The sequence below is a fragment of the Vulpes vulpes genome, chromosome 4 (assembly GCF_048418805.1).
Source record: "Vulpes vulpes isolate BD-2025 chromosome 4, VulVul3, whole genome shotgun sequence".
Lineage (NCBI taxonomy): Eukaryota > Metazoa > Chordata > Mammalia > Carnivora > Canidae > Vulpes > Vulpes vulpes.
In genome coordinates, this window is record NC_132783.1 from 47733093 (window position 1) to 47748360 (window position 15268).

General features: G+C 37.1%; 1 protein-coding gene and 1 pseudogene across 17 annotated transcripts in view; both read right to left on the bottom strand.

The window, feature by feature from the left end:
• BMPR1B (bone morphogenetic protein receptor type 1B) overlaps positions 1–15268 on the bottom strand; it is a 399506-nt gene that overhangs the window by 50257 nt on the left and 333981 nt on the right. For 11 of the 17 annotated variants that reach the window (XM_072755616.1, XM_072755609.1, XM_026015622.2 and 8 more), the window contains one exon: positions 39–198. In XM_072755616.1, the coding sequence (XP_072611717.1) occupies positions 39–153 (115 nt within the window). In that variant the 5' untranslated portion in view covers positions 154–198. Of the gene's footprint in view, positions 1–38; positions 199–1314; positions 1456–1522; positions 1602–15268 lie in introns of those variants that run through there. The other 6 variants (XM_072755622.1, XM_072755615.1, XM_072755610.1 and 3 more) reach the window with 5 other exon arrangements.
• LOC140598591 (elongation factor 1-alpha 1 pseudogene) lies at positions 923–2361 on the bottom strand (annotated as a pseudogene).

Consider the following 15268-nt stretch of genomic DNA (forward strand, 5'->3'; position numbering starts at 1 on the left):
CTAGGTTAAAACCTTTTGTTAAAACATTTATGACCAACCTGCAAATGTTGTTGACTGAGTCTTCTGGACAATGGTGGTGGCATTTGCAACGCAAGATCTTTGGACGAGGGGTGGGGACTGTACTCTCACCATCCTCTTTCTTGGTGCCCACATTTAATTTTCCTGAACTTCGCAAAAGCATGTTATCAAGTAAGTTTGCTGAAAAGAAGAAAGAGTAAGAGTTTAAGGATCTGTGGGAGAGTCCAGCCAAAGTCTTCTATCCAAAAAATGAGGAGATTAAACAAAATATTAAGTATTTATGATACTTAAAGATTTAAACATAAAACAGATATTTTAATGATTTTGATATTAGAAATTATACTTATATAATTATTATAATCATATAATATATGTCTCACATAAAATAGAGAAATTTTCATAACCATTTCAGGGTAACAACCTATACATTAAATTATAATAGTTGTATTTGACTCAGTGCAATGAGTTCAATGAGCACTAATATATAGATCATCTCTACTCTGTACGGTAATGGTATGAGTATAATGGTATGAGTAAATATCATTCCTATTTGCAGATGAGAAAATTAAGACTCAAAGTTTAAGTGATCTAATAAATCATGAAGCCAGCATTTAAATCCAGATTGTTTGGGTCCTAGGGCTGTCTTCCTACCAGTCTCTTTACTTAAAAAACTTTCGTTTTAATGGGTCTCAAAATTCTGTGACAGATTTTTGGTCAAGTTGTTTCCATTAAAAAGTACTGATTTCAAAAACTAATAACTTAAAACTGCCACACATGCACACACACACACACACAAAACAAGGTCCACAAAACATTCTCCTTTCCTTCTGAAGGTTTTATGATGCATTGTTATCATTAACCAGTCTTTTACTATTAAACTTAAATGGCCAATTGATGCAACAGTTTTGAGACCATTCTTTCATTACTGATTAAGACTGGGGTGGCAGGTATTGGGGATAATATTCATTTAGCCTTCTGAGCTTTCTGGGCAGACTTGGTGACTTTGCCAGCTCCAGCTGCCTTCTTGTCCACTGCTTTGATGACGCCCACAGCAACCGTCTGTCTCATGTCACGAACAGCAAAACGTCCCAGAGGAGGATAGTCAGAGAAGCTCACAACACACATAGGTTTGCCAGGAACCATATCAACAATGGCAGCACCCCCAGGTTTCAAGAACTTGGGACCATCTTCCAGCTTTTTTCCAGAACGACGATCTATCTTCTCCTTCAGCTCAGCAAACTTGCAAGCAAGGTGAGCTGTGTGACAACCCAGCACAGGTGCATATCCAGCACTGACCTGGCCTGGATGGTTCAGGATAATCACCTGAGCCGTGAAGCCAGCTGCTTCCATTAGTGTGTCATTTTTGCTGACACCAGCCATATTGCCACGACGAACATCTTTGACAGATACTTCTAGACACTGAAGCCCACATTGTCTCCAGGAAGAGCCTCACTCAAAGCTTCATGTGCATTTCAACAGACTTGACTTCAGTTGTAACACTGACCGGAGCAGAGGTGACCACCATGCCAGGCTTAAGAACACCAGTCTCCACTCGACCCCCTGGGACAGTACCAATACCACCAATTTTGTAGACGTCCTGGAAAGACAGACACAAGGGCTTATCAGTTGGACGAGTTGGTGGCAGACTGCAATCTAGAGCTTCAAGCAGGTTCCACAGGCATTCCCATCATTACGGGTGACTTTCCATCCCTTGAACCAAGGCACTTTAGCACTTGGCTCCAGCACGTTGTCACCATTCTAACCAGAAATTGGCACAAATGCTACTGTGTCGGGGTTGTAGCCAATTTTCTTAATGTAGGTGCTGACTTCCTTAACGATTTCCTCGTATCTCTTCTGGCTGTAAGGTGGTTCAGTGGAATCCATTTTGTTAACACCAGCAATTAGTTGTTTTATACCCAGTGCATAAGCCAGAAGGGCTTGCTCATGGGTCTGCCCATTCTTGGAGATACCCGCTTCAAATTTACCAACACCAGCAGCAACAATCAGGACAGCACAGTCAGCCTGAGATGTGCCTGTAATCATGTTTTTGATAAAGTCTCTGTGTCCTGGGGCACATAATACTTGCTGGTCTCAAATTTCCACAGGGAGATATCAATGGTGATACCACGTTCACGTTCAGCTTTCAGTTCATCCAAGACCCAGGCATACTTGAAGGAGCTTTTTCCCATCTTAGCAGCCTCCTTCTCAAATTTTTCGATAGTTCTTTTGTAGACCCCACCACATTTGTAGATCAGATGGCCAGTAGTGGTAGACTTGCCCATAGCTACGTGTCCAATGACGACGATGTTGATGTGAGTCTTTTCCTTTCCCATTTTGGTTTAGGTTAAGTAGTGGTTTTCACACCTGTGTTCTGGTGGCAAACCAGAACACTTGCAAAAAAGCTGTATCATGTATTTTTAAATAAATTATTAGAAATATTTAACATGCAAAACTTAATAGGAAGATGAAAACTTAGTTATCACTAAGATATATCAAATGATACATATTCCTCATCAGCTTTTACATGCAAAGTGCCTTCCTATTATAGTAGTGATAGTTCTACATCTTTGATGGGAGACCATAGTAGATGTGATCTCTAAAGACAGATTTTCTGAGTTCAAAATTAGGCTTTACTATTTACCACTTAGTTGATCCTGGATAACTTTATAAATAATCTCATTGTGCTTCACTTACTATTAAAGTGGAGATAATTATAAGCACCTATACCTCATGTCAACAGCTTAGGATTTATATGTTACGAGTAATACTTGGTAAATATGCTACCTAATATTATTGGAAAGATCTAATGTTTTTACTTTTTAAATAGTAAGACATTTCATTCCTATAGGGTGACCCTATCACTGAGATGGTTTTAATATTTTCCCTCTTTACCACCACTTTTGGAAAGTAATGATGCTAGAGAGACAAGGATATGCATTCACTGATACCTATTATGTTTCAGGCTTTGTGGCAAGAGCTCACATACTGCTATGTTCTTGCATAAATTGTTAATCCGAGCAATGTTTGATTTAAATTTTCACAACACATCGAGCTTGTCTGTAATTAAAACCAATTTTAGGGAAAATATTATCTAAAATATGTTGGGTTAAAAAGTTGAAATTCTAAGCCAGAGATGCAAAATACTCAACAGTTGTATACAAGTCTGCATGTGTTAATTTCTTAAACCACAAATTAATGCCTCTAGCCACTGGTCATATCAGAGAATGAGAAGTTTAAAAAAAGTTATAATTTTTCCTGACTTTCTGTATGGTAAGCTAATTAGTTGAATTCTTAGAGAGTAATAATTGAATGAGAAAGCAATAAAATATAAATCAATTTACCAGAATTTCCCTAATCACTAATTCTAAATTCATTAGATTTTTCAAATTTATATTAGATGTGTACTTGACTTTCTCAAACAGTTTCTTCTATTTTAGTCTAGAGAAGACAGGTAGATTGTAACGTGTATATGCAGAGTTGGTTATATGCAGAATCCCAGGCCACTCAGTGATTCTGATTCCACAGGTCTCAGGCGAGCCAAGGAAAGTGAATATTCAAGATTCCATGTGATTCTGAGACAGATCATGTGCAGACTCCACTTTGAAAAACCCAGGAGTAGATTAAGCAAATAATATTTATTTAATCCAACCACATAATTCATCGCAATAGATGTAAATCATCTCTATATAATAGGAGGCTTATCCTTAAATTCCAAAATAAATGCATTATATGTTGGTATCTTATATTTAAAGTCATTTGTTACAAGTTCACCAGCATAAATGCCTCAGCCCTGCTTGCTATCTAGGTGTGGTGGGTGTTGGCAAGCCTATACATTGCCCTGCCATGCTGGCTTCCTTCTTTTTAAATTTAGTTCTCAATCCTACTAACTTTATGACCTGAGTAACCTCAAAGTAACTAAAAATGATGAAAATAAAATATTTTAAACTTATTACATCCTGCTTCCTTCATAGCAGACCCCTTCTCTTTGAAGTTTTAAAATAAAATAATTAAAATTCATTTATAATGCATATGTCTCATTAGCAAATATGTATTGGGTGCCTTTCCTATTTCTAGTCCAGCCTCAGTATGTAGTATGAACGAAACATACGTAGGATTTCCCATCTGGGGGAGAAATTTTACACTGGAATGTTTATACTGTAAGGTCTATATTAGAAAAGGAAACATCTTCGTACTATCAGAAATAAGAAAACATTTTAATAAAAGATTCATAATTTTCTCACATTTTAAATTTATTGAAAGACTGACACAAATTTTAGGTAGAAGGGGGCTCTTTGCAATCCTGCTTATAACAACTCACGTTTACAAGTATGAACGAAACATACGTAGGATTTCCCATCTGGGGGGGAAATTTTACACTGGAATGTTTATACTGTAAGGTCTATATTAGAAAAGGAAACATCTTCGTACTATCAGAAATAAGAAAACATTTTAATAAAAGATTCATAATTTTCTCACATTTTAAATTTATTGAAAGACTGACACAAATTTTAGGTAGAAGGGGGCTCTTTGCAATCCTGCTTATAACAACTCTAAAAAGAGATTCCTATGTAGTCATTAAAATGTTGATGTGGAAGTATACTTATTGGCACGAAAAAAATTAAAATATGTATCTTGTTGGAAAGAGTAGATTACAAAGTATTTTAATTATGAATCCTACTCTAATAACAGGGGAAAGGCTAAGAAAACGAACCTATAATACAAAAGAGCAATAAAAACCTGGTAAGCAGAAGGAAAGCTGTAACTAATTTAACAAAGCCAAAGATACTGATTCATAAGCCAAAGTTAGGGAAAAGCCAAGAAACCAAATAATTTTACCACTTAACTCCCAAAAGACCCCAGAGTCCTCCCACAAGTTGCTTTTAGAAGTAGAGTTCAGCTGCCCTCTCCCGTTCCCAAAGGCTGGTAATATCACCTCCACCCTCCCTACCCCCACACCCCCCACATAAGACTGGAAGAGTAAATCTGTTATGCGTATCACTGAGATGCCTTCCTTATTTTCCTGTTTCACCATCAAAGTGAGGGACTGTAGAAAACTAAGCACACGGGAGGGCGAGGGTACCTCCTTACTGCAAACATTCAGTGATCATTTACATTGGCTGTTGACTCCTGTCCTCTCCCTCTACATGGCTTCCAAAACTCGATGCAGCCTGGCTTATCTCTTCCATAATACTCAGGAATTTGACTAGGTCAAGAACAAACAAAATACCTAAAGACAGGGATATTGGAAGTTTCTCAATGAAACAGCCCTGCAATATTATCTTATAGTAGGTCCATTGGTGACAAGATCTACCCAATGAGCTTCCAATCAGCTTTGATAGCAATCCATTCTCTTGTGCCCAAGCCACTAATTCAGGGTCACTAGATATATGAAGAAAGCCTCAAACATCAAATATTGAGAACAAAACAAACGCACAAAAGAAAGCCATTTGGGAGAAACATACAATGAAAAAAAAAACTTTAAGAAAGTATAAATTATACTGTCATTTTTCTCAAAAAAATACACCCATAAAATAAGAACATGTTTCTACAAAAAGGGAATAACAAATAAGGAACTCTAAAAATATGATTGCATGAATAAATAACTCAACAGGTGAGCTGAGATAAACATTTGGAAATCTCCCACAGTGTAGGCCAAAACACAGAGGTGGAAGAGTTCAGTACATTAGAGTGTCAATCTAGGAAATTCAAAACCTGAACAATAATATCTCTAGAGAGACTTGAGAAAATACAGGGGAGAAAATCATCAAATAAATAGTGTACAATCCCCATAATTGAAAATCATAATTTTCTAGTTTGAAAGGATCCAGAGTTTACAAATAGACCTACACCAAAGTATGTTGTGAAATTTTACAACATTAGAGACAAAGGGAGATCTTATATATCATATATTTAAATATATAAAGATAAAAATAAAAGATTAAAAATAAGTGTAGTATTGAATTTTCTACAACAAAACTGGAAATTAGAATAAAATAGAGTAATGTCTTCAAAATTCTGAGGGAAAAGTGTTTCAAGTCCAGAAATCAATACCTGTGCAAATTATAAATCAAATATGAGGATATGAAAAAAAACTGAAGATCCTTAAGGTCTCAAAATGTTACCTCATACAATAACATTCTCAGGAAGTTACTGGCAGAGATACTCTGCCCAAATGAAAGTATAAGTAAGAAAGAAAAAATGGGTTTCTTCTATGGGAGATCCAACCCAAGAGAAAGGTGAAGCACTCTCAAGATACTGAGAGTGGATAGTAAGATGATAACTATGACTGGACTGAAGGAATAGCCAGGCGTGACTGAACAACAGGTCAAAAAATTCTGGGAGACAAAGGTCTGAAATTTTTTAATTAATACAATAACTTGGAGCATTTTAAATTTAAACTGATTGACAGTTTGGAAATTAATTTGTGATGGAAACAAAGGAATCTAAGGGAAAAATATATATATATATATATAGCAGGAGAGACAGTAGTAAAGCTTCAAAAGTGGAAAGTCAAAGGTCATGCCTAAAACTGAACAATCAAGAGGTAGCCAAACAATTATCTGTTCAGAGATATGGAGAAAAATGCCAAATCCTAAAAAGGAACAATGTACTCATTACAAAACAGTAATGTATTCATTACTAAACAGGAGAGGGTGGGAAGATGCTTTAAGAAAAAATAGGCCAGCCTCTTTATATTAAAACAAAAAATAGCTGATTTTGAAATAATATATCTCAGATGATAAGTCCACTGTAGACTGCGTATGTGATAAAAATGAAGAATTCACATCCATATGGATATTGACGAAATGTATGAAGGTCCTAATTCTTGTGGAAAATTTAATTATCTCTGTTAGGACTATCGAGTTTTGTATCATGAAATTTCCATATTTTGCATCACAAAATTTCTCATAGCTTGCATTCAAAAGGACCATGATTTGTGTTTTCACATCAGCATGGATCAATGAATAGTAGATGGAGCAATTTAAATTCATCTGCCAATTGCTTCTCAATTCAAAACAGCAAAGTAATTGGTCTCATATCCTGATGTAGAATAAAGAACATCAGTGAACAAGGAAAAGCCAGCAAGGAAGAAGAAACTCCAGCAAGGAAGAAGAATGAAAATCCAGCAAGGAAGAAGAAACTTCCTTAGATAATCTTCAGTATGAGATATACCACTGAACCAGTAAACACGGGCTTGGTAGTAACTAAATCCACTACGGTCTATCATTTTTATATGCTTATGTGCACATATTCCTCAGTCTATATTGCAAGTTATCAACAATCTATTGTTCTAAGTAACTACTTCAGCTATTAGTATGGAAAGATACCTGAGTCTATTAGCTCCAAGCAAGTTTTATAGTAAACTCCTGGCTCTCAAACACTAGACAAATCTGTTAAAAACCATACTTTTGGGGCAGCTGGGTGATTCAGTTGATTAAGCACTGGCCTTCAGCTCAGGTCATGATCAGGGTCCTGGGATGGAGCTTTACATCAGGCTCCCAGCTCAGCAGGGAGCCTGCTTCTCCCTCTCTTTCTGGCTTGTGCTCTCTCTCACTATCTCTGTCACTATCTCTATCTCTCTCTCTCAAATAAATAAATAAAATCTTTAAAAATAACATACTTTCTATAAAAATTGTAAAGATGAAATTGTGCTGCATAATCTTTCTAAAATACTTAACACTAACACACAGTGAGAATTTATGTCACTTTACCAGAAAACCATTCCTCAAGAACAAAAAAAAGGAGGAAAAAATATTGTTAGCTCATAATAGAGATATCATTACTATAAAGTGAATTAACAGATAAAATCCTGAATAAGCACATAAGGTTGTATTCATACAATGTAACCTGAACAGGTAAAAGTGGTGAGATGATAAAATGATTTCTTTAATTAGCATTATTAAATAAATGAATGGTTAAATGCAAATGAGACAAGTGAGGAGTTCTTCGCTTGCTTTTACCAAAATAATCAAGAGAGTAATTTATGTAAAAGTGTGCGACTGCTACTCAGCAGTCAATTAATCTATATGTGTTTAACTCCTTGTGAAATGAAATTCATTATCACACAATTAATATTTCCAATCACAAGGTAAAATAATTGAGTGATAATTTGGAGGTTAATAGAAGACAAGAGGGAAGAGAAGTAGCAGCAGCAGAATGATTAAACCTTATTAGACTCACCTTAAAATCTAAGCACACTGTTAAAAAAGTAAAATTCAAAGATCATTTTCTTATTGAGGTATAACTGACATTCAGAATTGTCTAAGTTCCAGGTATATAATGTGATGATTTGATATGTGTATATATTGCAAAAGATCTTCACAATAAGTCTAATTAACATCCATCACCATATGTTGTTCCATTTCTTATGATGAGAATCTTTAAGATCTCTCGGCAATTTTCAAATATGCAATATGGCATTATTAACTGTATTACATATTAACTGTACTACAGTATTATATGGTTGCTATGTTGCACATTAAATTCCCATGATTTATTTATTCTATAAGTGGAAGTTTGTACCTTTGACTCCCTTCACTCATTTCACCCACCCCACCCTCTACCTCTAGCAACCACCAATCTGTTTTATCAATGAGCTTGACTTTTTTGTTTTGTATTGTTTTGTAAGCTTCCACATATAAGTGAGATAGTCTGGTATTTTTCTTTCTTTGTCTTATTTCTCTTAACATAATGGCCTCAAGGTCCATCAGTGCTGCCACAAATGGCAAAACTTCCTTCTTTTTACGGCTGAATAATATTTCAGTGCATATGTATATATCACTGTGATATATAAATGTGATATATACATATGCACTGAAATATTATTCAGTCATAGAAAGAAGGAAATCTTGATTACTATAGTTTTGTAATAGATAGCTGACCCTTGAACAACACTGGTGTGAACTATGTGGACACTTTTGTTTCCATATTTTGGTTATTGTAAATAATGCACCAATGAAGATAGGGGTGCATATATATTTTCAAGTTAAGTATTTTCATTTTCTTTGGGTAATATCCAGAAGTGAAATTGCTGGATCATATGGTGGTTCTTTTTGTAAACTTTCTGAGGAAACTCCATATTGTTTTCCATAGTAGTTGTACCAACTCAGATTCTCAACAATAGGACACAGGGGTTGCCTTCTCCCCACATCTTTGCCAGCATTTATACATTGTTTGTTTATTTCTTTGATAACAACCATTCTAACAGGTGTGATGTAAAATATCATTTTGAGTTGCCTCTCCCTGATGATTAATAATGTTGAGCACCTTTTTATATATCTGTTTGGCATCTATATGTCTTCTTTGGAGAAGTATCAATTCAGATCCTCCACCCATTTTTTAATCAAATTTTGTTTTTACATTGAGTTGTATGAGTTCTTTATATATTCTGGATATTAATCCTTTATCAGATACATGATTTGCAAATATTTTCTTCCACTTAGTAGGTTGCCTTTTTTGATTTGTCAGTGATTTCCTTTTGTGTGCAGAAGCCTTTCGTTTTGATATAGTCCAACTTATCTTTTGCTTATTTGCCTTTGATTTTTTTTTTTTAAATTATCACCAAGACTAAAATCAAGGAGCCAACGCCTATGTTTTCTTCTAGGAGTTTTATGGTTACAGGTCTTAGGATCAAGGTTTGAATCCATTTTGAGTTAATTTTCATGTATTGTGTAAGACAGTGGTCCAGTTGTCCCAACACCATTAATTGAAGAAACTGTCCTTTCCTACTTGTATATTCTCGGTTCCTTTGTCATAAGTTCACTGACCATGTATACATGGGTTTATTTTGAGGTTCTCTATTCTATTGATCTATGTGCCTGTTTTTATGCCAATACCATACTGTTTTGATTACTATAGTTTTGTAATAGATACCTGACCCTTGAACAACACTGGTGTTAACTATGCAGATTTTATAGGTAGGTTTTTTGATAACTATAGTACAGTACTATAAGTGTAATTTCTCTTCTTTATGTTTTTTTTTAAGATTTATTTATTTGACGAAGAGAGAGAGCACAAGCAGCAGGAGCAGCAGGCAGAGGAAGAGGGGGAAGCAGGCTCCCCACAGAGCAGAGCAGGGACCCTGTGCAGGGCTAGATCCTCAGCTCTTGGGATCATGACCTGAGCTGAAGGCAGATACTTAACCAACTGAGCCACCCAGCAGACCCCCTTGTGATTTTTTAAAAATTTTCTTTTCTCTAACTTACTTTATTGTAAGAATACAGTATATAATACATATAACATACAAACATGGATTTATCAACTGTTTATGTTATCAGTAAGGCTTTCAGTCAACAATAGGCTATTAGGTTAGGGAGAGTAAAAAGTTATAAACAAACTTTAGACTGCACGGGTAATCAGCACCCATAAGCCTACATTGTTAAACGGTCAACTGTAGTTTGAAATCAGGGAGCATGATGCCTCCAGCTTGTTCTTCTTTCTCAAAATTGCTGTGGCTATTTGGTGTCTTTTGTGGTTCCATAAAAATTTTAGAAATATATTTTCTGTTTCTATGAAATATGCTAATTAGAAATATATGTTCTGTTTCTATGAAATATGCTAGATTATTATTGAATCTGTAGATTGCTTTGGGGGTAGTATGCACATTTTAACAATATTAATTCCTCCAACCTGTGAGCATGAAATATTTTTCCATTTATTTGTGTCAATTCTTTCATCCAGTGTCTTTTAGTTTTTAGTGTACAGATCTTTCACCTCTTTGGTTAAATTTATTCCTAGGTATTTTGTTCTTTTCGATGAACTTGTAAATGAGACTATTTTTTTTAATTTTTCTTTTTGATATTTCATTACTAGCGTACAGAAATGCAATAGGTTTTTACATATTGATTTTATATCCTGCAACTTTACTGTTCTAATGTTTTTTGGTTGAGTTCTTAGTGTTCTCTATATAATGTCATCTGTAAACTGTGACATCTTTACTTATTCCTTTTCAATTTGAATCTCTTTTATTTCTTTTTCTTAACTAATTGCTCTGGCTAGGATTTCCAATACTATGTTGAATTAAAGTGGTGAGAGTGGACATCCTTGTCTTATTCCTGATCTTAGGAAAAAGCTATCAGCTTTTCAGTACTAAATATAATGTTATCTGTGGGCTTCTCACATATGGTTTTTATTATTTTGAGGTGAGTTCCCTTTATACCTTCTTTATCAAGAGTTTTTTGTTTTGTTTTGTTTTACCATAAATGGATGTTGATTTTTAAAGTGCTTTTTCTGTATCTATTGACTTGGTCATATGATTTTTATTCTTCCTTTTATTAATGTGGTGTATCACATTGATTAATTTGTTGATACTGAGTCATCCTTGTATCCCTGGAATAAATTCCACTTGATCATGGTGAATGATCCTTTTAATGTATTGCTGTATTCAGTTTGCAAATATTTTGCTAAGGGTTTTTGCATCTGTGTTCATCAGGGATATTGGCTCATAATTTTCTTTTCTTGTGGTATCCTTGCTTGATTTTAGTATCAGGGTACTACTGGCCTGATAAAATGAGTTTGAATGTGTTCCCTCCCTTCTGTTTTTTGGAAGAGTTTGAGAAGAATTGGTATTAACTCTTCTTTGATTGTTTGGTAGAATTCACCAGTGAAGACATCTAGTCATGGACTTCTGTTGGTTGGGAGGTTTTTAATTACTGATTAAGATCTTCTTAATAGCTAGTTCCCATATGAGAAAAAGGGACAATCAGAAATTGGACCGTTTTATCTACTGTTACAATTATGAAAAGGGATTTATTTTTAAAAAGTAACTTTCATATAAAACCATATTCGATTTGTGCAAAATCAAGCCAGCCTCACAAACATAAGCCAGGCATTTTGGAACAAAAACAAAACAGAACACATCCAAGTAAGACATAAAAAGTACAATTACATAATTAAACAGAGAATAATGATTTTATAGAAACATGAATTTAGCCAGAATATGATGCTGAATTAAGAATTAGAAGAAAAGGGATCCCTGGGTGGCGCAGCGGTTTGGCGCCTGCCTTTGGCCCAGGGCGCGATCTTGGGGAGCCGGGATCGAATCCCACGTCGGGCTCCTGGTGCATGGAGCCTGCCTCTCCCTCTGCCTGTGTCTCTGCCTCTCTCACTCTCCCTCTCTCTCTGTGACTATCATAAATAAATAAAAATTATAAAAAAAAAAAAAGAATTAGAAGAAAAAAGATATATACATATATATATTTTTAAGATTTTATTTATTTATTCATGATAGACAGAGAGAGAGAGAGAGAGAGAGAGAGAGGCAGAGATACAGGCAGAGGGAGAAGCAGGCTCCATGCCAGGAGCCCGACGTGGGACTCCATCCTGGGACTCCAGGATCGCGCCCTGGGCCAAAGGCAGGCATCAAACCATTGAGCCACCCAGAGATCCCCCAAAGATATATATTTATGATGAATGTGAACATCCAGATAAACAACATAATAGCAATCATGGAGATTTATTCCAAATATTAGATGTCTGATTAAGATAATTATCAAATTGTATTTTTTACATTTCTTTATATTTATTATATTTCCCTCCATTTGAAATAGGAAAAAGGCAGACTTCAAGATACAATAAAGTTTGATTAGTCAGTTCATTCAAATAATGTAAGATCTTTATTAATCAGATCCTCTTTACTCAATTTTGCATTAAATTTTATGTAAAAGATCATCATTGAGAGCAATTGAAAGATAACTAGCCATTAAAGAAACATTAAGTATAACTTAGTATGTCATATTTTCTAAACCAACAGGTTAAATCTGTAAAAACTTTTTTCTACTAAGGAAAGCTAAAAAGTTAATGGCTTCTGCTTAAGTTGAATAAAATTTCAACAAAAGTGATTATTTCTTACCAATAGCTTTCCAGCCAAATATGTTTTTTTTAATATTTAGTAACAGAATTATAAATAAACCTCAAAGAAAAATGTAAGGGGAAAATGGGAAAAGCCTGACTTCAAGAAATTTCTTAGAATACTTCACTAAATAAATCACTCTTTGGAAGCTCATTCCATTTTTCACTTTCCTTCCTCCCTCCTACTCTCCCCTTTCCTTGTTCTGTCTCTGTAATACCAATCTTTAGCTTAACAGTGTGAATCCAAACACTTCAAATGCTGTCTGCTTGACACAGCTGGTTACATCATAGTTAACTGAAGTAGTTAACTACTGAAATTACCAAGATAATAAAAAAATAGGGCTGTGGATGCCAATCTAAAATTCGAATTCATTTTTTCAGAGGACCATAAGATTTTTAGGGAGCAAATGAACCACAAGATGACTTCAAGACATATTTTTGCACGTTTGTGTGTTCTTAAAAAATCACAATGTCGCCTCACCAAAAAAGTTGTGGGACCACGTTGAATATGGAGAGTATCCTTTCCCATCTGAAAAGCTGCTGCTGTAGTTTAGGAAAGGGGAGAAGGGCAAAGGCTGGAGCCCTGTGAGGCGCATATAACCTTTAAATCATCCTGAAAATCCACAAATTCGGCCTGAGATTTAAAGAGAGACTAGCTGGAATGCTACAGTGAGAAGAGTTCGCGCTTCTATCAAGGTAGGAAGACGGGGAAAAAGAAATAAAGAAACAAAAGGCCTCCAAGGGGGAGGGGCGCCGCGAGGAGCCGGGCTGAGGCCGGGGCGAGTGTCCCCAGGACAGGAGAGCCCCGTCCCGGAGAAGCAGGAGCTGCACCGACCTTCCCGGGCGGAAAGGGGCTCGCAGGGAGTTAGAGCAGGACCCAGAAGGGCGGGGATGCCCTCGGGCTCCCTGGGACACTAACAGGCACCTGCGCCCCGGGAGATGCGCCGAGGTCACTAAGGGCTGCAGCGCGCACGGCGGGACCCGGAGCAGCTCGGAGGGGCTCGGGCGGCGGCTCCGCGGAGGGGGCTGCGGGCGGGAGCGCGAACCCAACAGCGCACGCCCCGGAGCACAGGGCGCCGGGACACAGCCCAGGATCCGGCCTCCCCCGGGACAGGCAGAGGCCGGGAGGGCCCAGGACAGCGAGGACGCTCCTGCCCCGAGCTGAGCAGATCAGCGGCCCCGCCCTGGAGCCTCCAGGCCCTGCAGACAGAGAGCTCTGGACCTACTGCGGGGGCTGACTCCAGGGCTGCAGAGCTGCCCCCGCCACTGTGGCTTCCTCCCGGGGCCTCACCGGGTGAACAATCCCCAATGAGCCCTGCACCAGGCAGGGGGCAGAGCAGCTCCCCCAAGTGCTAACACCTGAGAATCAGCAGAGCAGGGCCCTCCCCCAGAAGACCACTAGACGGACAAGTTCCAGGGGAAGTCAAGGGACTTAAAGTATACAGAATCACAAGGTACTCCCCCGTGTTTTATTTTTTCTTTTTGATTTGTTTGCTTCCCCCACCTTTTTTTTTCCTTTCTTTTTCTTTCTCTTTTTCTTCTTTTTTTTCTCTTTTTTCTTCCTTTTTCTCTTTTTTCTTTTTCTCTTTTCTTTCCTTCTTTCTCTCCCCTCTTTTTCTCTTTTTCCCAATACAACTTGTTTTTGGCCACTCTGCACTGAGCAAAATGACTACAAAGAAAACCTCACCTCAAAAGAAAGAATCAGAAACAGTCCTCTCTCCCACAGAGTTACAAAATTTGGATTATAATTCAATGTCAGAAAGCCAATTCAGAAGCACTATTATACAGCTACTGGTGGCTCTAGAAAAAACCATAAAGGACTCAAGAGACTTCATGACTGCAGAATTTAGATCTAATCAGGCAGAAATTAAAAATCAATTGAATGAGATGCAATCCAAACTAGAAGTCCTCACGACGAGGGTTAACGAGGTGGAAGAACAAGTGAGTCACATAGAAGACAAGTTGATGGCAGAGAGGGAAACTGAGGAAAAAAGAGACAATTAAAAGACCATGAGGATAGATTAAGGGAAATAAACGACAGCCTGAGGAAGAAAAACCTACGTTTAATTGGGGTTCCCGAGGGCGCCGAAAGGGACAGAGGGCCAGAATATGTATTTGAACAAATCATAGCTGAAAACTTTCCGAATCTGGGAAGGGAAGGAGGCAATCAGATCCAGGAGATACAGAGATCCCCCCCCCTAAAATCAATAAAAACCGTTCAACACCTCGACATTTAATAGTGAAGCTTGCAAATTCCAAAGATAAAGAGAAGATCCTTAAAGCATCAAGAGACAAGAAATCCCTGACTTTTATGGGGAGGAATATTAGGGTAACAGCAGACCTCTCCACAGAGACCTGGCAGGCCAGAAAGGGCTGGCAGGATATATTCAGGGTCCTAAAT